General features: G+C 46.4%; 1 protein-coding gene across 3 annotated transcripts; it reads right to left on the bottom strand.

Annotated features, from left to right (window-relative positions):
• Positions 1–546: 546 nt before the first annotated feature.
• Positions 547–24,144, bottom strand: Tbx19 (T-box transcription factor 19). Of its 3 annotated transcripts, none has more exons than XM_052200825.1 (8): positions 23,961–24,144; positions 15,486–15,750; positions 13,746–13,880; positions 10,277–10,338; positions 7,843–7,904; positions 5,119–5,307; positions 2,733–2,868; positions 547–1,896 (listed from the first exon to the last, which is right to left on the bottom strand). In XM_052200825.1, exons 2-8 carry the CDS (start codon positions 15,744–15,746, stop codon positions 1,602–1,604), a joined length of 1,140 nt encoding a protein of 379 aa, XP_052056785.1. In that variant the 5' UTR covers positions 15,747–15,750; positions 23,961–24,144; the 3' UTR covers positions 547–1,601. The 3 variants fall into 3 exon arrangements, with proteins under 3 accessions (XP_052056785.1, XP_052056784.1, XP_052056786.1); XM_052200824.1 differs by lacking the exon at positions 23,961–24,144 and adding an exon at positions 22,983–23,920; XM_052200826.1 differs by lacking the exon at positions 23,961–24,144 and adding an exon at positions 23,414–23,919.
• Between the last annotated feature and the right edge of the window lie 1,459 nt (positions 24,145–25,603).

Below are 25,603 nucleotides of genomic sequence, written 5' to 3' on the forward strand. Positions count from 1 at the left end.
AGGACTGCTGGGCCTCCGCTGTGGTAGAGCTTGGGGCTCTCTCAGCGGCAGCCTGAGAACTGCTCAGTCAGTGTAGTCTGATGGCAATGTGTGAAACACTCAGGTCTGATGGCGCACTCCTACAGTGATGAGCACAGCCAGCAGTGGGTAAGAGCAGGAGAGAGGAGTGACATCATAGCTGTGCTCACTGACTGTAGCGATGACCTCGGTTGAGGTAGAAGTTGAAATTCATGAACTAGGGACCTGAATATTCCCCATTCTCCTTCTCTGTTTGAAATAAATGGTCTCCTGCTTGGTTCTTTAACTACTTCCCAGGGTTTTGGAATACAGATTCCTGAATCTCAGCCCAGAGAGTCTATTCCCACAGATATGGGGTGTACCTGGGGATCTATATTCCTATATGTGTCCCAGGGGATCCCAGCACAGGAAACACAAGGAGTTATGTTTGTACATAACTGCTCAGGCTGTATCACAGGCTAGTGACAGATTTCTCCCTCCCAATCAGCTCCACGCAGTCCTTTTGGCAAACACACTCGTCACGCCAACTCAACTCAGCAAATGTTTATTGGGCACCTACGGTAGTCAAGGCACAGTACCAGGGGCGATGGGCACGATGAGGAGGGCTAGCTCTCACCCTCAAGAGGCTTACAGTCTATGAGGGAGACAGATACACTTGCAGAAATATAAGGCAGAATGAGGTGCACTCTATGCCTGAGGTAAAAATGGCGGGAAAGCAGGGGACAGAGATAGTCAAACAAGCATCACCTCAGGTGATTGACAGCGGAGTGGCCTTTCAACCAGTCCTGGCCAAGCTGGTACAATTCACCCAGGTGGGATGGGAGAGAGGACGCTTCCAGCGCAGGAAGCAAGTACTCAGAGCAAGGAAAGCTGTCTGCCTTGAGTGGAGGATGCTAAAAGGTTACCCGGAATGAAAGCCAGAAGCGCAGAGGAACGCTGAATGGTAGAGGCTGTCTTTAAAATATGGGGTCGTCGAACTTCATTCTGCAGACAACAGGAGCCACTGGTTATAAGCCAGTGAGAGCTCAACTGCCGTCCCTGAATTCCGAACACTTCTGAGAACAGCACGAGGACTGGCTTTAGCACTAGCTTACTAACTTTCCGGGGCTCTCGGCTTCTCAAGGTCTCAACGCAGAAGCCAGCTCGGGTCTTAGGGCCACACCTTCTTTCCAAGGCTGCGCAAAGCGAAGAAGCAGCAGCCTCAACGGGCAGAATTTGAGCTCTCCTCAACACCATGCACCGACTCCAGAAAAAAAAAGGGAGCGAGGCTTCCCAGAACCGCTTGAGAGTAAGGGGCAGGGCACAAGGAGGGTACTTAGACAAAGATGATGTTAGAACCTAAGCATGGTGAAGATGAGTGAACTCAGAGAGAGCAGGAGAACCACAGGAAATGGTGGGAGACACAAGTAGTAGCGTCAGCATCACCCAGACTTTCGGGAGGCCTTGGGCATCCCCGTGCACCCCACCCCTCCAGGCCTCTGGGTGAAGAGACCCTGCTGCTCAACTCCCTGGAGTCAGCAAGGAGGTCACCGTGCACATACACACAGACCGTTCTCTGCTGGCAGCGGCTCCAAGGATCCCGCCTAACTATCCAGTGGAGAGGGGGAATGGCGCCCCGGTCCACCCGGTCCACCCCAGCCTGGGAGGGGATGCGAGGCCACGGCTGTCCAGGTGGACACAGCAATGCTGGTCAGTGAAGGCTCACCCAAGACCTCCACCCCAGCTGAAGTGGTTGCTTGGGTAGGGAGCAGAGACGAAGGTGAAGTGACGGCAGAGTTCCCCAGGAGAAACGTTCCTGAGGTGCTGGCGTGCACCTCTGAGCCCGAGGCCACGGGGCCCCCACCTCCATTGCTGATGGTCCACAGGCACGGATAGGGGCTGCAGAAACGGAGAGAGGGGAATCGGTGATGACACTTCAGCAATGAAACGCTGTTCATTGTGGAGAGGGGCTGCCAGTGATATTCCCAAGAGGATTTCTGGCAATGACTATGTCTCTATTTCTGAAGAAATCCAAGCGACCCCATGAAATATATAGATATAATAAAGAGAAAAAAAACGGGCAAGATTTTTGTCTTGACCCTGCTCATAATAAGTTACTCAAAGAGCATTTCATCTCTCTGAGACTCCCTCCCAACTGTCTAAGATAGCTAAAACTGTGACTGCAAGGGACTTGGACTGTATGAGCTGTGACTTGGTTCCTCTCTGGCCAAGGCAGGGAATGTGTGACAGACCAGCAGGACACTGCCTCCAGAAGCCTTGGCTGTGACCCTTCTGCCCCCATTAGCTCTGTGACCTTGGTCCTTTCTCTGAGTCCCTCCTTCTACATCCTCAAAAACATGAAGAAACAATTCCGCATGCCACAGAGACTGCTGCATGCAGTGCCAAGCCCACAGTGCTCCTCCATACATGGTGTTTCTACCAGGCTTACATCCCAGAGCCTCGCCACCTCTCAACTCTGCTCCCTGGTCCAGAGCCTGGAGAGATGGACCAATGACATCACTGTCCTAACCCATAAATGCTGTGGCCACAAAAGTAAGAGCTTATCACTGAACAGGGACTTGCCCACCCCCCTTTCTCCAGCAGCAAAAGAGCCACCCGTTGTCACCTTCGCTTCCCATTAGCTCAGTGTCACAACAGTCACTTAAAGGGATGCATCCTGGAAGCCGTGCAGTCTCCCAAGTCCCCCGTGAGTGCATTCCTGGCGTAGCTCTTACCTGGGCCCTGGGTTGATTGGCCCATTGGTGTGGGGAACAGACAGGATGCTGGTGTGGGGTGTGGAGGATAAGGAGGTCCAGCTGTCAGGTCCCGAGAAAACTTGCAGATTGTTGCTAGAGCTTTCTATCAAGTTCACTTTGGGGAGAGAACAACAGTTCAGTTGGCAGAACGTGTAAAGACAGTGGACCGTGGCTTTATCTCAAAGCAGAATATAACTGCAGCTTATGCCACAGGCACAACAGTTTGTTGGCACTTCTGGTGTACACAGACAATAGGAAGGTTGTCTTTATTAAATGCTAGCTAGCTACAACCCAGGTGCTACTCACAGTTCATAACTTTCCCAAAGTTTATAACTTTCCACAAGGCTGGGGGAGGGAGGCCACTTTGCCTTGTGCAATGCACACCTGCCTGACCCCTTCATCGTGTTCACTACCCTTCAAAAACGGACCATAACAGCATCCCTCAAACATAGCCCAAGGGATGCCAAAGCCCAAAGGATATTTCTCAGGTCCTGACCTCTATTCTCATTAGAGATCCCAGAGATTTGATCTTTTTCAAGAGAAGCGTCTTTTCACAGGAACTGGGCCCTGCACGGCCTCGTTTGCGTGTAGACTACAGAAACATGGGATACGGAGAAGCAGAGGCTGGATAGCAGTACCAGGGGAGGGGAGACGAGGAAAGTAGGCCGGTGCACAGAAGAGTCAGTCCAGAAATCTAGCACACGCATGCGCACTGAAATGACTGTGGTGTGGTGGGCTGAGGGGGAGCTCAGTCGGCAGAGCGCTCACATAGCGTGAGTAAAACCAAGATTTGATCCCCCGGTACTGTGGAAACTAGACATGTAGGTACACTACTGTAGTCCCAGAACTTGAAGATGGAGGCAGGAGGATCAGAAGTTCAAGGCCAGCCTTGGCATGGTGAAACACTATCTCAAAATAATAACAATATATTATGTTCTGAAATTTTACTAAGAGAATTTTTTTTTTTTTTGAGACGTAGCCCTGGCTGTCTTGGAACTTGCTCTGTAGACCAGGCTGGCCTTGAACTCATAGATATGCCTGCTTCTGCCTTCCAAGTGCTGGGATTAAAGGCATGGACCACCACTGCCCAGCGAGATTCTATTTCATATTTTAAATGAATGCTGATTTGTCTGAACATAATAATAAAATCTCTCTCTCTCTCTCTCTCTCTCTCTCTCTCTCTCTCTCTGTGTGTGTGTGTGTGTGTGTGTGTGTGTGTGTGTGTGTGTGTATTACTGTATATCTGTGGCGGTCCAAATAAAAATGGCCCCCATAGGCCCATAAGTAGTAGTACTATTAGGAGCTATGTTCTTGTTGGAGGAAGTGCGGCTTGTTGGAAGAAGTGTATCACTAGGGATCAGGCTTTGAGGTCACTGTCACTCCCTGAGGCCTGTGAATCCAGATGTAGCACTCTCAGCTACCTCTCCACACCATGTCTGCCTGCGTGACAAACACAATGCTCTGGGAGGAAAGAGGCGTTCCCCATGTCATGCACTTTACTCTTTTGTGGTATTTAGTGTTGCTCACGCATGTTTAGAACAGGAATCTCCATATTGGTGAGGTATTTGACCATCATGTGCCTAAACAGAATCTGGCACATAAGTGGTCCTCAGTAACTATTTGGTGCATGAATAATCAAAATTAAAGAGTAACCTTTGCTTTCATCCCCTTGTTTTGTTTTGTTTTGTTTTGTTTTTAAACAAATCTAACATGCTGAGGGCTCTGAGCATGCAGAAGGTAGACAAGACTCCAGTCAATGAAGAAAATTAACAATACCGACTTTAAAAAATTAGGTTGAAAAATTATAGAAGTTGAGTTTGCATGACTCCAGCTCAATCAAAGGCATGAACAGCAGGGGCTACAGTGCTTCAGAGGGGTTCCCACCAAATCTCCTACACTGGGCCCAGAGTCCTTGAACACAGTGGTAAGGCAGAGCCCTGAGAGGCAACAGGATGAGTGTCTCAGACCCCACGACTTGACTTAGCGTCAGACATCAACCTAAAATTGCCAGCACACTGACCCTGAGTCAAAGCCTTTCATACACACTAGAGATCGTGGACCGGGCTGGGACTGCAGCCCGCTTATATAAAACTCTCCTACTATGCATAGGCCCTGGGATCAATTAAAAAAAAAACTAAGACTAACTCTACTATCAAATATATACATACATTGTGTGTGTGTGTGTGTGTGTGTGTGTACTACAGATGAAAAGAACTCCATCTTCAGGTACTTCTTTTTACCAGCTGGTGTGTGTGTGTGTGTGTGTGTGTACTACAGATGAAAAGAACTCCATCTTCAGGTACTTCTGACCAGCTGTGTACCCACCACCACCATGCCCAAGGGTTTAATTAGTAGACCCACACACCTGAGGGAGAATGGTTTCTATGCATGTAGGCAGCCGGGTAGGGAGCCTGCCGGTGTCCCCGGAGGCCAGCGTAGTGCTCACAGCCATGGTGTGTGTGGGGGGCAGGCAGAGGCAAAGGCGCAGCATACTGGTAACTGGTGTTTCCTGCTGTGCACACGCCGTCCGGATTAGAAAAGATCCAGCCTCCCACTAAAATAGACAAGAAGGAAACAGAGATTTCCACACCAAAATCAGGCGGCAGACGTCATTCTGGCTTAATTAAAGTAAACATTGTTTAAGGAAATGTTAGATGTGTGTGTGACTCACTGACTGCAGATACATACTAGGGCTGTTTAATGTGGTTACACCGAGGAGTAAAGTTCCCTTTCTTTTCTACCCAGTGGGAAAATGATGCCTTCTGGCAGGAATCTACAAACAGGATTCTGAGAGCACAGAAAATGAAAAGGAGCTAACTCTGCACAACAAACTTTTTACTGAAATTTTTTGGAAGCCTGCAGAATACATCATAGATATGGTTGATGAAGATTCTGGCCAGGGGACCCCACTTTGAGTGGGTTTCTAAGCAAAACAGATGTAGTAGTGTCAGCACTGAAACAAGAAGCCTTCTGAGTTGAAATGAGAAATGGACACTAGACACTAGACAGGACCCCGGCTGCTCTTCAGTAGTGGCTGAAGATCTTCTGCTTGAAATCTCGTAGACGTAAACAAAGCATGCGTTAAGCTCATGCCACACAGGTGGGTTTAACTGTTCCTGATCCCCCTTGTGGTCTTCATTAGTTCTACATGGTAAAGGAACTCAAAATAGCCTACCCCCAAATGTACATTTTTATTATGTTCTGAGGTAGCTATTCAGGGACCTTCCCCATAAGAAGAGCTCTAAAAACCATCCTTGCGGGGAGATCTAGATGTGTAAGTTGAGCAGCAGTAGTGTGCACACTTCCCATGGGCTCCCTGTGACTGGTCTTATCTAGAGCTGCCCAAAAGGCTTTCACAGGACATCACAGATTCCTCAGAAGCGGTGACAGCGGTGCGGCCTGACCTCCAGAATGGAACTGCTTACTCTCTTCAGCCTTCCCCAAAGTGTCATCATCTCCCTCCCCTGCCCCGCCCACAGAAGCTTTGAGGTGCTCTCTGTGACCTAACATACTGTGTAACCTTCAACCACGCAGCTCTTTCTTCGGGTCTCAGATTTTCTCTCTGGCCCTCACGCTCCCGCACGTGTGGAATCTGTGTGCTTTTCCTCTCTTTTTCTCAGTCTGTTTCTTAGATTAAAATTATAGACATTTCAAAGAAGATTGAAAACTTCTCTACATTGATTAAGAGAATCAGGACTCAGGTGTCTCCTAGGCAAAGCCAATCAGAGCGCCCCCCTCCCAACCCCAAGACCATTTGCTGAGAATATTACAGCTTGTGAATATTGAGAAGGGGTGATCCACACAGATCCTAACCTAAGCAAGAAATCATTTGGCTGAAGTCCCTTTAAAAGGCTTTCCTGGTGGCTTCTCTGCCAGACTCTACAGACACAGCTGCACAGAAGATGCCTTGCAGTTTGGGGCCTGGACAGGGTGTGGCTGTCACATGACATTAGGGGGTCATTCATTCTCAGCAATCCTCTAGTATCTGAATGAAAGACTGCATCAGCCAGAAAAACTCAGGCTGCTGAATATTCAGGAGCCGTAATATTCTCAGCTAACATCCCCAGGTGTAGACATTACAGGGCAAACTCAGTGGTCTCGGGGTTGGGAGTGGAACACTCTGGTTTGGTTTGGCCTAGTAAATGCCTAAATCAACTAAGCAGGGCTCATATAGGCTCACAGAGAATAAAGCAGCAAGCATGGGCCTGCATGGGTCTGCACCAGGTCCTCTGCAAATGTATATGACTGTTAGCTTAGTGTTTTTGTGGGACTCCTAACAGTGGAAGTCTCTGACCCTTGTGCCTGCTCTTGGGACTCTTTTCCTCCTATTAGGTTGGCTTTTGCAGCCTCAATATGAACGCTTTTGTCTTGTCTTACTGAATCTTGTTTTGTTGTATTTAGTTATTGTCTCTTAAAGGCCTGCTCCCTTCTGAAGGGAAATGGAGAGGTGGTGGATCTAGGGGAAAGAGAAAGAAAAGGGGGGCCTTGGAGGGGTGGAGAAAGGGGAAAATGTGGTCAGATTGTATTGGATGAGAGAAAAATCTATTTTCAACTAAAAAAAAAAAAGAGTGTGTCAGAAGGTCAACTTTCCTCCCAGGTCTGCCCTAGGGTTAACATGGTCGCTTCAGAAGCCTGCCTCTGCCACGAGGCCTCTGCTGTGCTGGGTGTGGATAAAGCGGTACCACCAGGAATGTCAATGCTACCTCAGAATCCCAGGTGTGATGGCCATGCTCTCCCTGCCCTCCAGTCAGCTCAGCTCAGTCCTAACCCTGGAGACCGCAGCCTGCTGAGCACCTCACTGTAACTGGGCGCCTGTTACAGCGCTTTCTTACAGAGACCTAGAGAGCATAGCAGGTGTGGCCTCCAAGCAAGGCTCCCACCTAACTAAGGTCTGCTTGGGCCTCTTCAGCCTACGCACTTGAGCCTCTCCCTGAGAACTCTGGATAGGGCATAAACTTGCCTCAGAGTGGGAGAGATAAGCTATGGAGGGACAGATCTCACTAGGCCTTACACAGTCAGGACAGTAAAAGGAGCAAGAGACGACTCCCATGTGACCCCAGGTGTCCCACATCCTGTCCACTCCACTCACAGTGAGAGTAGGTCACATGCTGGCTCTCAGACACGGCCTCTGGAATGTCCTTGAGGTGGTTTCTGAAAGAGTAACAAAAGTCACAGCGTTGGCTCCAGTCCAGCATAAAGCACATAAGCCTGTCTGCAGGGGGTGATAAACTTCCTGAAGTAAGAGTCAAAGCTACTGCTCTCCCTGAGTTCACCTTCCCAGAAGCACTGGTGTGTCTCCATAACCATGGCAACCCACCTTCCCCCTGCAGCCATTGCTTTTTACTTTGACTTGATTGGTTTCGTGATTCTTTTAGGTGCCTGACAAGATTCAGGCAGTAATAATAGCAGCTAGGCTCTGCACAAGGCTCTGAGACAATTCCGTATACAATACAGTAGATCCACCGACGCCCCTTTATGGGAAACACTGCACATTTCTTCTCCCTTCCTTCCTTCCCTTCTTTCTTCCTTCTTTCTTCTTCTGGATGTCCTGGAACTCACTCTGTAGACCAGGCTGGCCTCGAACTCACAGAGATCCACTTGCCTCTGCCTCCCTAGTGCTGGAACTGAAGGCATACGCCACCACTGCCCAGAAGGTTTCTGAACTCTTTCCAACATGACATTGCTACTATCTATTTTGATCTAGATTTTGTCACATCCTGGATCAACTTGTTCTTCAAGACTTCTGTTATCTGAAAAGATTATCCAAATATGTCCTCTACTGCATCAAAATGTTCTCAAATATTGAACAGAACAAACTCCTGTGGCATAGCATTTAAAATGCCCATCCTTTAAAAGGATGACCTTTAAAAGGAAAAGGAGAGATTAGATACTAAAAAATAGTAAGTGAAGACTGGAGAGATGGCTCAGAGGTTAAGAGTACTGCCTACTTACTCTTCCAGAGGTTCTGAGTTCAATTCCCAGCAGCCACATGGTGGCTCACAACCATGAATAATGACATCTGGTGCCCTCTTCTGGCCTGCAGGTATTCATGCAGGCAGAATGATGTATATGTAATAAATAAATCTTAAAAAAATAATAATAATAAGGGTTGGAGGGATGGCTCAGCAGTTAAGAACACTGACTGTTCTAACGAAGTGCCTGAGTTCAAATCCCAGCAACCACATGGTGACTCACAGCCATCTGTAATGAGATATGGCGCCCTCTTCTGGTGTGACTGAAGACAGCTGCAGTGTACTTACATATAATAAATAAATCTTAAAAAAAAAAAAAAAAAAAAAAAGACTGGTCTAGTCTTACAGAACTTCCAGCTGCTACGAAGGATAACTAGGAGGGATTGTTAAGTCTAGGGGTTTGTGATGAGCTTTGGTAACACAGTGAGATTCTGTCTCAAAAAAAAAAAAAAAAGTGAAAACAATCGAAGCATGGTCAGTAAAATCAGAACAATCCAAAAGAGACTCTGGCTGTATGTCAGGAACTGTCGGTAGAAAATGGACTGGGGCACTGCTCTATGTCATTTTATCCTTCCATGGAGAGGAAATGTGGGGAGTTAGTGAGACATTCACCCAAAATGGTAGATCGCCAGTCATGCCCCCAAAAGTCTCTAACTTTTCTCCTCACAGTTGAAAAATAGGAGCTTCCCATTTTTTCCCTTTTCTTGCACTAAGGATAACTTTTTTCTAAACAACAACAACAACAAAATGGAAAGCCAGATTGGTGGTATATGCCTGTAATGCTGCTACTCCAGGGACAGAGGCAGCAGAGTGGGCACTATGAGGTCATAAGAGATCCCATCTGAAGCAAAAGGGGGAGATCGTTAGAACCGCACTCCTGGGGTGGAGATCATAGCCGAGCTGGCAGAAAGCCTGTGTAGCGTGCACTACGTTCAAGCTGCAGTCCCAGTCCCACATCCACAGAGCATGGAGGTGCATGCTTGTAAGCCAGCACTTGGGAAATAGAGCATCAGAAGTTCATCCTCAGATACACAGAGAGTTCAAGGCCAACCTGGTCTACCTGAGATCATACCTCAGAAAAATAAAATAAGGCTGGTGGAGTGCATGCCTTTAATCCCAGCTCTCAGGAGGCAGAGGCAGGAGGATCTCTGTGAATTTGAGGCCAGCCTGGTTAACAGAGTGAGTTCCAGGACAGCCAGAGCTACACAGAGAAACCTTGTCTTGAAGATAAAATAAAATAAAGTATCATACATATTCTTAAAAGTTGGGGAAAGTGTGGAGTAAATTATTTAAAATCTAAATCACATTTTAAGGTGGTTGTGTTCAATAATCCACGGTAAAACAAAGATGATAAAATACTGCTCTCCTGAACCTCTAGGACCTGCTGTAGGAACAACACCTGTGACTTGGTTTGAATTTTGTTTAGTTTGTTCCTTGGTAACCTGACATTGCAGCGTATTTCCATCGAAGACAAGGCAAGCGCCAGTTCTGCTCAAGAAGCCTTGCATCTGCAGAATTCAGCTGGCGAGATTTGACTGAAATCTCACTCACCTTTCCTTGGCATCCAAGAAGGCCTTGGCGAAAGGGTTGTACTTGATTTTGAGAGCTGTTATCTTGCAAAGACAAGAAGCATTAGTGAGACCTTGCGATACAGAGCCCTTGTATCCCCTGGGAAGGGCTGTGAAGTCACAACTCCCTCCCCATTTCTCGTTGTTCACCCCTGCACTGACTGGTGCACGGCGGTGTGAAAATGGTGAGCCACGTGCAAAGCAAGCAGGTGAACAAGGTGGGCGCAGCGTCAGAATCGGGAGAGCCCCTCAGTGCTAGCAGACTGCTCCCCCTTTTCCATTCCTTGCTTTCATTCCCATCCAAGAATCCCTGAGCCCTGCCATAAGGATTCCCTTCCCTGTCAGTGGGCAGCACATCTCAGTACTTCCCATCTTGTTTACACTGTTCAGTTCAGCATCAAGTCCCTTGTTGTCCTGTAACCACTTACCCACCAGGCCATGTAAATGCAAAATCACATCATCCGTTCCCATCCACCATCCCTGTACCTCATCGAAATCCATTCAGTTGGTGAACAGGACAGAATGCTGTGACATACCATTACATGCATCTGTCTGTTACTACATAGCTTTTATAATGAGAGGAAAATATTAAACTCTTATAAAGAAAAGGGAAAATGCAAAACTTTACAGTTCCAAGTCTGTGTTTTCTCTCATCAGCTCCATCTGTCTTAATGATCAAGACAGAGACACAGAGACATTCTGAAAGACAGCCAGAGACAGAAGCAGAGCTGGAGGAGGAGCTGGAAGCAGGGGGAGTATCTGTGCTCATCTCCCACCCACTGGTACATAAGTGCCATGAGAATGAGGTCCATCCGCACCTGTTGTGCTCGTTGCAGTGTTTCTAGCATCTGTGATAAGAGCCAGCATGTGCTGATATCCAGCAAATATTTTTGAAGAAATACTGGACAAAATATTGATGTCTGCAAGAACCTATGACTTGCTCTGTGGGGGAAAAAAAGTATAAACGTCCAGCTCTTTCTAGAAAAGGGGGGCGGGAACCTGCCCTGGTGTTTCTCTTAGGTTAAGCCTGGAGAGGTTGGGTGGACATTAGGGAGCCGGAAGTGAAGGAGCCTGAAGCCCCGGGAGCCCCATACCCGCTCAACAACCAGGGAAACCTGTGGGCCTATGGAGGCTCTGCACATAGGTTTTACATGCCTTACCTTCATCTCCAGGGGATGCTCAAATTCAAGGAGTGGCTAAGTCAGACTGGGGGCTGTTTGCTAAAAGGGTCACCATTGCCAGGCAGGTGGTTCAGAGAGAACTGTCTAGCACCTGTGGCCAAGAAAAGTCTCTGAGTATCCCCCAACTCAGGAATGACAGGAGCCAGTGGCTGAGAGCCAAGCCACAGAGAGGAGGGCAGACGAACAGGGACACTTCCCACAGTCGCAAAAGCCATACTGACTCTGACTCCACCCAGAGAGAAATGGAGAAAAGGCTGCGGGTGTTACCTTGAAGGACAGCAGCAGTGGTTGGGGGTATTGTGGGAGCTCCTGTTCCTGCTGGCCCACAGCCAGGCTTCTGCCAAGAGCCTGGGCTATTTTATAAAACAGCAGCTCCGTACTCTGTGTGCTCTTGCCCTGAGCTAGGTCTGCAACACCATTTCACCTACAAAAACCAAGATGCCAGTTCCCTACCCGATGAGCAGCAGGGCCTCCTGGGAAACAAAACACTGCAGATTCTAGAGATCATCCCCCAAGGGGCCGAGTTAAAGCAGCCAGAAGTTATTGGGTTTTTAACCTATCAGATTGCCAAGGAGAAAAGGGCCATTTTTATGTGAGGGCTGTCAATGAGATGCCCTTTGGGGGGACAGACTTGGCATAATTATTAAAATCTTCCACATTCCTCATGTGGAGCAATCCTTCTCTAGGTGTTCACTACCCGAGCAAATGATGATAGATTACCTAGTGTACTCACTGCAGAGTAATATATAACAGAAAAATGAAACAATTTAAGTTCTGCAGGGAGCAGGAGGCGATTGGCATGAAATGTCATAGATCTGGAATTATTATAAGAAAAAAAGAGATATGCCTGACTGTAATTTCATAGAAAGAGATCCACTATAGACCATAGAGTTGTGGAAGGAAGGAAGGAAGGAAGGAAGGAAGGAAGGAAGGAAGGAAGGAAGGAAGGAAGGAAGGAAGGAAGGAAGGAAGGAAGGAAGGAAGGAAGGAAGGAAGGAAGGAAGGAAGGAAGGAAGGAAAAAAGGAAAGAAAGAAACTTCCAAGCTAATGTTTACAAGATGACTCAATTTATGTGAAGAAATCTCTACATGAAATCTCTATGAAGAAATCTCCATACATATCATAGCAAATGAGGAAATGAGGAGGGGGCACTTTAACAATGGCCATTATAGCTTCCATAAAGAGTGCGCTTCCAAAAGCAGAAAGAAAAAAAATTAGTGCGTTTTGCCCTTTGCTTCTTATTTTTACCTTGCACACACTGCGCTATCCATCGTTGCGTGTTTTTTAAATAAACCTATGTTATCTTTCATGTTTAAACTTAATCAAGAAGAATCCAGTGCTGCCCAGTTGTTCCTGGTGATTCTCAGGACTAACAGCCCCCTGGAGACCCGGATGGACTCAGAGCGGTTCATCGAGAGGCCAGGCTTGGAATTCTAAAAACTCAGTCAATGTTTGAGTTACTAAGAAAGAAAAGACATGGCTGTGCTCAGAGAGAGAAAACTGGCAAGCAGAACAGATAGCCTCTTAAAAACCGCAGGGGGACACATGTGTGGACCCCACAGTCTCCAGAACAGAGGAGAAGCTGCCCGCCACCCTGCCTATCCCCACTCCTCAGGTCATCACAACAAAGACTCCGGTTTTCCGCTATGATGCGGCAGTTTTATACCACGATACAACTGAGTCTTATCGGCTCCAGGAGAGGCTACTTTTTGTGGGCTGCTATAGTCTAGATCTTGAAGGTGTCCCAAAGGCCCATGTGTGAAGGCTTGGCGCCCCTGGGAGCTGGTGGAATGTTGAGGAGATGGGACTTGCTTAGTCAGAGGACTTCAGATCACTGAGACATGCCCTTGGAAAGAATTTGGGAGGTCCTGCCCCCCATAACAGTAAAGGGGGCCCTTAGACCTGTACTGGAGCTTCCAAAACAGTAAGGCAAGGTAAGCCTTTCTCTGTATTGTCTTCTATACTGGTAGTAGTGACAGAAAGCTGACGAACCTATGGGCCTTTGGCAGACAGACAGGCATAGGAGCCTCTACACACACCTCACACTTCACTGTTCAGCCATACCACTGATTTGAGTGTCTGAGTCCTCAAGACTCTAAATTCTATTCAGTCTTGCTTGCAATAAAAAGATTTCCCACCAATTCTGACAAGCTCTTCTGCATAACAGTCATACACATCATACATGGGGGAGGGCAGGGGGGATGTGTGCACACGTATAGACACACACACACACACTTGTGTTCACAGGCACAGACACAAATGCTCATTTACCTCCTCATTCTGGTAGGCAGTCACAGCGATGAACTGAGTTTCCGGGAATGAGCAGTTCATGACCATTCGATGGGCGCCTCCAACTCGCACTATGTGAACCTGAGGTTCGTATTTATGCAGAGAATTCAGCATGATCTGTTAAATGGGAGAAATTTAAAAAAAAAAAAAGGTTTTAAAAAGCAAAGCTAAGCCCTGTGTCAAAGCAACTCTGTGTCACAGTTGACACCTTGGGCTCCCCCCAAGCTCAGCACCCCACCCAGACTAGAGACACACACATGAATTCCTATGTCAGATGAAGGGAGAGATGTTTTTCAGATCCTCCCAGCAAGCACTGCACTAATGCTCACACTGGAGTCAGAAGCAGACAGCCCAGAAAAATCTGTTCTTAAGTTTTCCATATCCATTATCTTTCTTTCTTTCTTTCTTTCTTTCTTTCTTTCTTTCTTTCTTTCTTTCTTTCTTTTCCTTTTCTTTTTCTTTCTTTTGTTGTTGCTACTTTTTTTCTTAACTTTTTAAAAGATTTACTTATTTATTATATGTAATATATCCATCTATACACTGTAACTATCTTCAGATACCCCAAAAGAGGACATCAGATCTCATTACAGATGGTTGTAAGCCACCATGTGGTTGCTGGGATTTGAACTCAGGACCTTCGGAAGAGCAGTCAGTGCTCTTAACTGCTGAGCCATCTCTCCAGTTCCAGCTTCCATTTTCTTGATTCCTCTATGTTCAGCACAACCATGTATATTTCGATCCATTCAAATATATATTTGTTCATATGTGAAGAATCCCAGTTACTCGAAATGTTAACAGTCCCTACAGGCTAAGGAGTTCTGACACCAGAGGGTTAGCCAAAATGTACCCTTTGCGATTTAAATGAGAGGCTATTGAAAGCCTCAGGCAGTGAGATGTACCGGGGCAAGGACAACTAACCTTCAAATTTCCATTTTAATAAAGAACATTCTGGCTAGCACAAAGCCCAGGATGACATTACTTCTGCCTCCTAAACTATGAACTCCCACGGTCCCCGCCACTTAGCACAGACTTAGAACAGGCTCGGCACACACCAGCCAAATATGAGGGCCGGAGAGAGGAGCAGCCAGTTCTGCTCCAAGTCCCATCTCCCATCAATAGTCTGCATTTTATAAAGTAAGTGACTGCCTAACCCAGGGAGCTGGATTTGCAACCTGCCGCAGAAATGGAGGGGAGAAAGGCTTCACATCGTGTTTACTCTAATTGGAGATTTTAAATAAAACCTTTCTTATTTAAGGTTTGTTTGGATTATTTTTTTTTCTGGAAAAAAAAAAGAAGAATCGCAAAGCTGATTCAATATTCTATTGATAATTATCATAATGCCCAAGCAGAAGAAGTAATTATTTCATTTAGGAGCAGCTTTTTATTAAGGTATTTGTCTGTTGCCAACATACCACTTACACCAAAAAAAAGGAGGGGGGGAGAGAAAAACAAAACCCTGGTACCCACAAACATCTCCCTCCCTGGGCTGGGTAAAAAGCACCACACAAGACAAAACAGAAAAGAGCCCAGTGATTAAGTAAACTAGTGCACTCTCGTTCTCTTAACATCGGGAAGTCCATTAAAAACTGAAGCACCAATTAAGAGCTGTTTATTCCTGTTTACATTTGGACTCTGTGGGCAGAGAGGCTGGTGAGGACCTCTCTAATTGCCTAAATGCACCCTTGATATTTCTCGATGGGTGTGTGGGGAGGCCGCGCGTACCTGCCCACCTCCATTGAGCTTGTTGGTCAACTTCACTTTGCTGAAGGAGATAGGAGCTTTCATCCAGTGAGCCCCAAAGTTGGGGGAGTCGGGGTGAATGTAGACACAGCTGTGGCTAGAGACCTCGGGCTTGCCTGCGGGCACCCATTCGCCATTGACGTATTTCCAGCGGTGACTATCGGTTGGGATGAAGTCCAGCAGGAGGGAGTACATGGCATTGGGGTCCAGGCCTGTGACACTAATCTTCAGGACAGGGAACATCCGTCTGAAAGAAGTCAGAAACAGCCACAAAGGGATCTTAGAGGACACCTTCCCCTCCTGGCCCCAGAGGCCTCTCACCTCTGAGGAGACCTTCCATGAAATGCTCTGCGAGGGAGACTACATAGACAGCAGCCCGGAGCACTGTTTTACCAGAGCCTCCTGTTAGGAGCATGGTTGACATTGAGGTTTGACTCTAAAGTACTGTTCTGAGTGTTAAAATCTGCAGACCATCAGTCTGGTGATTTCATACAGAAGGACATACAGACAAGTATGTCCTCAGATGCCACATTCTCAGACAGCGTCAGACACCTTGCGTCCTAATGCTACAGACCTGCTCTCTCCAGACTCACACAGAACCCTGGTTGTGAGTAAAGGTGATGAATGGGTGGCAGTAGGGTAAAGCCAGGGGAAGCAGGGATTCCAGCTGGACGGTTAGAGTTCCTTTCCTGCAGATTTCCCAGAGTCTCCCTATACCCATGCGCAGGCTGAACGGGAGGGGTGATGTAAATATGGATTCACTGATCCTTCTTCTGCCCTCTACACAGTGCCAATGTTCACCTCTACTAAATATTTCACTTCTGATCCTATTGCCTATTGAGCAGCCACAAAGAGAAACCACATAAGCCATCACTCAATCCCCAGCTCTCCCTAGACTTTCTGTTTCCAGAAGGAAAAGCAGGGAGAGATGGTTCCTGCCAGCCAGGGTCAGGGTTGATAACGCATGTGCTTATAATGTCCAAAGTGACCCAAGGTGAGGTTCTAGAACGGCAGCAGGACTGGCCAGATAGAGGCCGTGAGTCTAAGGGCAGATTGCTAGTGCTTGGTGCATTCACTGGGTGTCGTAATGAACACTTCCCAAGAGTCAGCTCACTGAGTTCCTGCAACATTATAAAACTGTCCCGCTGTGACATGAGCATCAATAAATGAGACTAACTACATGCATCAAATAAAATGTGTAGGGGAGAAAATGCACCAGATAATGCACTGTCCTCCCACATTCCTGGCTGAGAAGAGAGTCCCACTTCACGCCTCTCCTTGTGATGACTTCCTTCTCAGGTCACCAGGAAGGCTGAGGATGTGACATTTCTTTGGCCTTTTTCCTTCAGAGAAGCAGTAGAAAGGGGTTTCTCCACTGATTTCTCTTGATATCAGGTTTAACTATTCCTCTTCTCTGTGGGTTTTAATGTTTTCAATTATTTTAATAGTATTGGCCCAGTGTAGACAAGAGGAGTTACGGATTACAAAAGTGTCACTTGCAAAGAAAGATAAACGGGGCTGTTAGATAAATGACATAGAGACCAAAAATTTGTTCTAACAGCTGGGAAGGTTTCTTATTAATGGGAGGTATGGTTGCAAATGGTCTCTGTCTTCTTGTCCCAAGCTTCTCCTAAAGCGATAAATTTGGGGTTTGTTTTTGTTTTGTTCTACTTTGTTTTACATTATAAACACACACACACACACACACACACACACACACACAAATAGAGTGTAGTTAGTGGCAGTGGCAAAGTAAAGGGAAGAGTCACATTTGGGAGACAGAGGCAAGTGAATCTCTATGAGTTCAAGACCAACCTGGTCTACATAGTGAGTTCCAGGCCAGCCAAAGCTACATAATAAGACCCTCTCTTACAGATAGATGATAGATAGATAGATAGATAGATAGATAGATAGATAGATAGATAGACAGATAGACAGATAGACACAGATAATATGAGGAATATCTATTCCCCACACTCACAGGACAGAATGATGCAGCTGCTCAAGACGTCAATGTGACATCAGGATGACAGTATGGCATCAAACACAGGGAGTCTTTGTATATTTCTCACTTACCATTAACAAGATAATTTGATGCAAGATCACTTCCAATGATAATAGTCACCATATGCACAGGGGTTAGAGTAACTTACACCTCATTTAAGTCTTCCTTCTCCACAAGGAAATGTTTCTATGCCCCTATTTTAGTACAAAGGTGCAAAGGTTCTAATAAATCTAGCAGCCAAGAGACTGAAAGAAAAAGCTGTATCTACCTGCAGGGGCAAAAAGAAGGAACACCCCACTGGGTATTTTCATATAGAAGCCTGCTCTTGGCCTCGAAGCTCTATTGTGTGAAGAAGAAACCCATAATGGTATTTCCTCCTTCTTTCTAAAGTCAGAGATAAACTTGATATTGTAAAGAAATCACGACTGCACAAGTAGATACTCAATATCGCTAGCCATCCTGAAAGCATACAAGTAAGATGCCACTTCGTGCCTTCAAGGATAGCCACAGTTGAATAGCAAGACACAGAAAATGTTGCTGAGGATGGAGAAGACAGGAGATCTTCTCACAGCACTGTGGAGGGTTTCAAATGGTACAGTCACTTTGGAAAATGGTCTGTTTGACTAAACATGGGGTTACAAGTTAATCTGGAATTCCACTCCTGGTTTGTATGTATGCAGGAAAGATGGAAACACATGACTATAGGTATGTTTTACAAAAACAGATCCACTGAATGATAAGTAGATGCAAAATACATTACATCCATTTGATAGGGTTTTATTTGGTCACAAAAGATCTGCAGTACTGCTGTGTGCATGAACTGTATACGTGAACCTTGAAAATCCTGGGCTAAGTGTCAACATTTTCACAAAGAATCACATGACCAGAATAGCTAAATCTACAGAGGCAGAAAGTAGACTAGTAGGTTGGTAATGGCTAAAAGATATGAGGTTCTTTGGTGGGGAAGATAATGAAAATGTCCTAATTGTGGAGAGGGAGTCTCAATTCTGTGAATGTGCTAAGCCCACTGAACTGTGTGCCTTATGTGGATGAGTAGTATGTTATATGAACCACATCACACAGTAATGCTTTTAACTAATATCAAGAAGTGTGGAAGGAGGTCCTATATGAAAAATGATCAAATGATCAACTGTTTTATAACCGTTAGTGTTCCATTTGCCATGAACTTTATAATTAGTCTGAGTTTTGAGATGGATCTGTGAATGAACCAAATGATAATATGTAATTTTGGGTTTTTTTGTTTTGATTTTTGGGTTTTTTTTTTTAATTTTGGTTTTGAGACAGGGTTTCTCTGTGTAGCCCTGGCTGTCACTGGAACTCACTCTGTAGACCAGGCTGGCCTCAGAAATCTGCCTGCCTCTACCTCCCAGAGTGCTGGGATTACAGGCATGCACCACCACCGCCCGGCGATAACACGTAATTTTAATTGCTCTTAGGGCAATGAGGACTGAGTAAATATGCCAGCTTGCCAAGGGTCTTAGAACTGGACAAGGCCTCCCTCTTAGCCGAGCTAACCTCCTTCCGTCTCATCTCCCTGTCCCCTTCTTTGTCTTGACCCACAATGACCTTTGACACATCATCTCCACACCCGTGACCATCACTCAGGGCAAGGCTTTGCTATCAGGGATGAAATCCACTTTTATCCAAAGTGATCTTTTTCCTTCCACTTTCCCCCAAAGCTTGACTAAGCAGAGAGGGTCGAGAGTCTTTGAGGAGTTTAAAAGTCTATGGTGAATCAGCCTCTAACTCGCAAGCCGTCAGCACTTAATTCATCCTTGAAAGAGAGTCTCTTCAAAGGGGAAAAAAAAAGAGGGTTGTAGAGAGAGAAGAAAGAGGAAATGTGACAAACTGAGCAACGTGTCCCTAGACACCATAACTGATGGGTGATGGGAGTTGAGTTTTACCTGCAAACCTGGCTTTGGTTTCACTGTGAAGCTAGCTATCCGGTTTTTATTTCACCAACAGAATCTTGGGAGATAACCTTGCTGAAAGAGCCTAGGAGGAGAGAGGGCTTCAATGAGGGGAGGAGATGAGGCAGGCTTTGTAAGGAGGGGAGAAGAGAGGTGGAGTCCAAGGCACATTCAGGAGGCCTTGATCAAAAACACCTTCCTCACTCTGCTCGCCAAACAGTAACTGTCATCAGATGTTCACTAGAGCTGTCGGTATTGAGGTGTGTGTGTACCATGTGCCATGTGTTTCATAATCATACAATGTACATGCACATGCATGTGTACACATGTGTATGTTCATGTGCATGTATGTTGTATGATTATGAAACACATGGCACATGAATGTCAATACAGGAGAGTAAGCAGGCGTGAGCTCGGCTGCAGCTGTCAATTCCATATAAATCAGAGGAAAAGAGAGAGGTAGCATCGGGCTAGAAGCAGATCATGCAGATGGCTATGATATAATTTGTAATTGTAAAAAGTAGAGAAAGGAGTTCCCAGGCTGCTCAGACACGGAGATGAGCCTGCCCTAGGTGCACCCCTTGCTTCTTCCTCCTTGGTGCTGCCCTCACTGGACTCTGCCAGCCGGAGCTGGCCATCCCAGCACCCCCTACTTAGCAACAGATCTCAGCTCTCCACTCCCTGCCCCATTCATGATGGTCAGTAGGTACCAGACATGTGAGAAAACCCTTCCAATTCTTAAAATCTGTACAAGGCAAATAACTGCATAATATATACATGAAGTACAGCACTCGCCTCTCAGATGAAAATGTTTAGAGATAAAGAAAACAACTGCATTGGACCTGAGCTCACAGGCTGCGGTCTCAGCTGCTTGGGAGGCTGAAGCAAGAGAAATGCCTCAAGACCAACCTGGGGTTCTAAGGAAGTTCAAGGCCTGCCTGGAAAATTTAGTGAGGCCCGTCAAGAGAAGGCTGGGATGTGTGTAAGCAATCCCCAGTACTGCAAAGAAATAAAGGAAGAAAGAGAAAGGGAGAGAAGGAGGGAGGGAGGGAGGGATGGAGGGAGGGAGGGAGGGATGGAGGGAGGGAGGGAGGGAGGGAGGAAAGTAAAAAAAGAGGGGAGAGGGAAAGGAGGGATGGAAGAGGGAGGGAGGGGGAAGGAAAGAGCTACAAGAGATTTACTCAGGATTGAATTCTTTTCTGCCACCTAACAAATTCCTAAGGATGGAGGTGAAAGCAAGCACAGGCGGGCAGCAGTGCTGTAGTGACTACTGCATCTGAAAGCTTATCGGACCTGAATGGCTAAGAGTGTGGGTGTTGTTGTTGTTATTGTTGTTTTGTTTTGTTTAATTTGCAGTGGGAGCAAGGCAGAAAGAGGAGAAAAGGTTCTCATTCGGCCTCAAGTGTTCAGGGCTTAGCTCACTGATCTAAACGGAGGTTCTGGGAACTCGACAAGTTGGTAGTGCTCTGGGCCAGGTGGTAAAGCAGCTTCCCCTGGAGAAGGACTGCTGATCCACCTGCTGGGGAGATGGCCCTGCGTGGAAGGCAGAAACCTGGAGTAGACACGCCGGAGGAGAATGGGGAAGGAGACATGGGGGAGAGATGGTGGTGGGGGAGGGAAGAATGAGAGGAGGGAGGAGAAGATAGAGCTGGAAAAAACTGTGATCTGTGGTAAGGAAACAAAGTAAGTCTTCATCTGAAAACCCAAGGAGAGTGCACGCAGGGCCTGTGCACGCCCTGTCAATACCCTCACAGCCCCTCCTCTCCTAAAGTGCACTGCGGAAATCTTAACCCCAAAAGCTCACCAGAGGTAAGATAGTTTAAGAAAAAGATTTCATTCACAGCAAAGAACTACTTTAGCCACAAGTACACTGTTTGTGCGCGCACGCGCACACACACACACATTCACATAATTAATAGGAATGACGTTACACACAAGTAACTTTAAACTTTCAATACCAAAAGAAATTTTGCTGAGGTTTTTTTTTTAAAGGTTAAGAAACACTCTTTTCAAGTGGCAAAGGTACATTCTGCTCTAATTTACTATCAGTTTGGATTTTGTAATGCCTCTGAGAAGCCTATTGCCTTTATTAAAATACTTGGGTCATTGTTTCAGCTATTGGTGGTACTTATTTAGTGTCATACAGTGCCACTTTGATGGCCAAATAATGGGATGTAGCTACCGGCGTGGTGACCCAGTAGCCCAGCACACGCAGGGTGCTTCCCACACAACCAGCTGAGAGTCACAAGTGCATCTGCGCTCATCTTTGACAGGGACCAAACCACTTGCGAATGCCGGGTAGTCCTTGGAAATTAAAAATATCTTATATCAAGAAAAGAAACATGTAAAATTACATTTTCAAATGTTCTAAACAATAAAATGTATAGTACACATATGGGGGGGGTCTGTTTGGAAAGGAAAAAAATGTTACTTTTATACAGGTTGATATCTTTGCTACCGTAATTGCAGTTTATAAAATGTACGCATTTACCTTCTAACTTTGACTCACAACACAGTTTACTGTCCTGCAATGGCTCTCAGGTTCATAAGGCTCCCAGCTGTACATGGGATAGGTCACTCTCGGTGTTGTGTTTTATTCAGAATTAGAAAGCTAAGACACCAGGAATTGAAGGCTTTTTCTCAAGGACAAAAGCCAGCCTGAGGTTCAGCTGGTTTCAACTTTTGTCTATAAGCAAAACCTCTCTCAAGGTGTCAGAATAAGAGTCCCGGCTCAACCAACACTACTGAAAATGTCCTTCAGGCACTTTTGAGTCTATGGATATTCAAAGATGAGTATGCAAGCAGTGAGAGTCTCTTCCAAAATATTTGCATGCTAAGTGCAAGCTTTTAATGTTCCCTCAAAAGCCCCTGAACAGGCTAAGCTTCAAAGAATCTGAGAAATACCAGCAGGGAGCGGTATCTGCAGTCCCCACTCTTTGCAGGGAGAACAGAAGAAGAAAACTTCTCTTTTCTGAGACATTAGGGCTTCATTCCCTGTTGCTATGCCAGCTTTCCCACACTCATAACCATGGGGAACACACAATCGAAACTCAACCCTCTCCCTCAACATGCACAAGGAAGCAGGCAGAGATAGGGAATGTGGCCCTTTCAAACCCAAACTTCAACTAGTCGAAATCATCTGACAGGTTTGCTGTGCTTCAGAACAAACTCTCGGGTCTCCAAATAAAATCAACTTTCACATTATGTGAACAGGACCGAGCACAGGTCTGCTCCAGGGGACACAGTCAGTCAAAAATTAATACTAGTTTCTGACAGTCGAGTCCACTTCCTCAGTGCAGGGGGCATGCTCCCCCACCAAATAATTCCCTATATAATACACGCGTAAGACAAGTGGCCTTCATCTTCCACTGCTCTGATGATCTCAAAGAAAGTAAGTTGGCTGAGTGACAGCCAGCTGAGACTGTCTTCAAGATGTTCAGAGCCTGCTGCCTCTGCACGAGGAGTGGCGGCCTCTTCACTACTAAAGGTGTGGTTGGTGTCTTACCTTCTCTGTCAGCACAAGTGAGCCGCAGTCACACTCACCTGCCGTTCTTGGTCACGATCATCTCATTCGTGACTTCCTTGAATCTCTGCCAGAGGGGAGCATCCTCGAGGATGATCTGAAGTTGCTTCTCTGTAGGATCTCCCTTCTCCCTCCCTGCCTGAAGCTCACTTTCCACCACATTAAGCAGGCGAGACACAGTGCCTTCGCCAGCCTTCTGTGTGGCCAGTTTGCTCATGGCTGGAGACCCTCTCAAACTTCACTCCAGCGCCCTCCTTCCTCTCTTGCCAGCGTTTCAACCCCAGCTGGTCAGTGTCTGGGAGTAGAAGGTGCCTTGGCTCTTGCTCAAGCTTCCAGTGTGACACCCCTGAAAGTCCCCAAATTACACCACCAACCTGTTAAGCTTCAGTTGGGGAGCAGGGAGGCGAAGGGGGAGAGGTGGAGAAGGAAAAGCGCTCTCTTAATTACTCACTGGATCAGGTGGGAGTCAGCCTGGCTTTCCCATTGGCTGCCCTGCCTACAGTAGACGTTTAAGAAGAGTACTCCATCCAAATTATCAGGCTTTTATCTTGTTGTACCTGAAGAGGTCTAATCGGTGTATTGAGGACCATTTTCCCGTTAATTAAAATTATTCCAGGCCTGGGCCGCAACAATCAGCCAAATCATGCCTGTGTATAAATTGTGGCATGTGGCGCCTATAGGAAAGGGGGGTGCTGGTGGGGGAGCAACAAACTTGCTGTCTGAGCAAGCTGTCCTGACAGAGTAGTCAGCTGAGCTCCCTCCACCCCGATCTAGCGAGTTGAACAGACACAGAAGCCCTGCAGATGAGAGCTGTCTATGCTGAAGGTGAGGAAGGGCTCTGTGCCAAGATACAAGACCTGAGAATAAAGAAAGTTTTCCTGTATGCTACACTCAGTGAACTGAAGTCAGGAGGAAAAGAACCAAGGACCTGTTTGCCCTAGGGAATCCTCTGTCACTTCCCCTCTGACTGTTCCCACCCACATTCACAACCCGCTCACCTCAAAGGTCCTTTCCATTTTCAGCAAACAGGGGAGCTTTAAACTTTGATCTTCCTCCCTAGAATACAGATCCCTAGACTCTCTTACCTCCAGTCCTAGTGAAAGGAAAGGAGAAAGTAATTTGTACCGAATTATTCTAAGAAAAACTCTGCACCTCCTGAGTGAGAATCCACTTCTTACATCATTAGGCTGAATGATGCTAACCTTTGATGCAAAAAGGCTTCCTTTTTGGTAGGGGAAGTGGTGGAAGGAAACTGTGCATGGTGAGACAGGTTCTCTTTTTTGGATAGCCAGGGCCAATGCTGTCCTTCCAGAGTGAATCCCCCTATTTCCGAGGATGCAATTAGTAGAAACATTTCCTTTTCCTAAAGATTTAGCACAGTGTGACTGGACGGGAGGGTAGAAACCATTAAGGAGACCACCAAGACATCTGGAACACCCCAACCCCCAGGAGAGCCTAGGGTGCTGGTTTATCTTGGTGTTACAAAAAGAAAACAAGAATGTCAGAACAAAGGGAAAATGAAAGCAGAAAGCTTAGGGGGAAAGTCCAAATGTGGAGAGTGACAAACACGAATTAAGTACCTACTAAGCGCTACACAGGCACAATAAAGAAGTGATATCTTTGTAGAACTGCCAATCTGATAAGGAAAGAAGCGACGTGAAGTAGTTTGGTCATCAACCACGGTAAGAAAATAAAGATTATGCAAAAGGGTGAAGTGGTGGAGGAAACTGTGCCCGGTGAGACAGGGATCCTGATTAGATGCTGTGCTGTAGAAAGACTTATTTGAGAAGGCTTGGGAGAAGAGTAAACAGAAGAGGGGACTCAAGATGTCAGTCATGGCCAGGGCCAGGCAGGGACCTGCAGGAGGGCAGAGTAGTAGAATGCATTGGTGAAGGGGAAAATGTGGGCAGTGCTGAATTGGTATGAGGGAACCAAAGTCCAACATGAATGAATTCATCCATTTACTGAGGCAGAGAAGTTGAGGGAGATGGGGACTCAGGCAGAGCCACACTTTATTTGGAAATCGATGTTTCAATTCTATACATATTTATAATGGAAAAATGTGGTAGGTTATATAATAACCCAAAAGACAACCACACCCTGACCCACAGAGCTTATAGCACCTCACATAATAAAAAGGTACACTGAAGGTGTGGCTGAAATAGGGATCTGAAGACCTGTTCCCAGGGATCGCCTCCTCTAAGGAGGCCACACCTCCTAACCTTCTCAAGTAGTTCAGCAACTGGAATCAAACATTCAAACCTAGGAGTCTATGGGGGCCGTGCTCTTTCCAACCACCACAAGCAGTAAGTGCTCTTAGCCACTGAGCCATCTTTCCAACTCCGTGTAGGAATATATTTCAGGAAGCTTCTATATTATGGCTTCCACCTGACTTTTCAAATGTCTTTCATGTTAGTTGTCCCTCCCCATGCCCCCTCCTTTACCCCACCCCCATATTTCTCCCCACCCAATCCTTCTAGCTCTATAAGGCCCCACTCCCCTATATACCACCTCACCCTATCTCTGCTCCCTACAGGGGTCCCAAGCCCCTTACTAGTTTCCCAGTCTCTGTATTCCAGTTTGAATACACGTATCAAAAGCCTGAAAATTAGCATGCACTTTTTTGTTTTGTTTTGTTTTG

The sequence above is a fragment of the Apodemus sylvaticus genome, chromosome 12 (genome assembly GCF_947179515.1).
Source record: "Apodemus sylvaticus chromosome 12, mApoSyl1.1, whole genome shotgun sequence".
In the NCBI taxonomy this organism is placed as follows: Eukaryota; Metazoa; Chordata; class Mammalia; order Rodentia; family Muridae; genus Apodemus; species Apodemus sylvaticus.

What these genes read in the sequence shown, in the direction of transcription:
- Tbx19 (XM_052200824.1), bottom strand. Translation starts at nt 23,179, where the DNA reads ATGAGCAAACTGGCCACACAGAAGGCTGGCGAAGGCACTGTGTCTCGC. An exon ending in CTGCCTACCAGAATGAGGAG is followed by an intron (nt 10,339 to 13,745) that starts GTAAATGAGCAT and finishes TGTCTTTGCAAG; the next exon opens with ATAACAGCTCTCAAAATCAA. An exon ending in CCAATCAACCCAGGGCCCAG is followed by an intron (nt 1,897 to 2,732) that starts GTAAGAGCTACG and finishes CCGTTTCTGCAG; the next exon opens with CCCCTATCCGTGCCTGTGGA.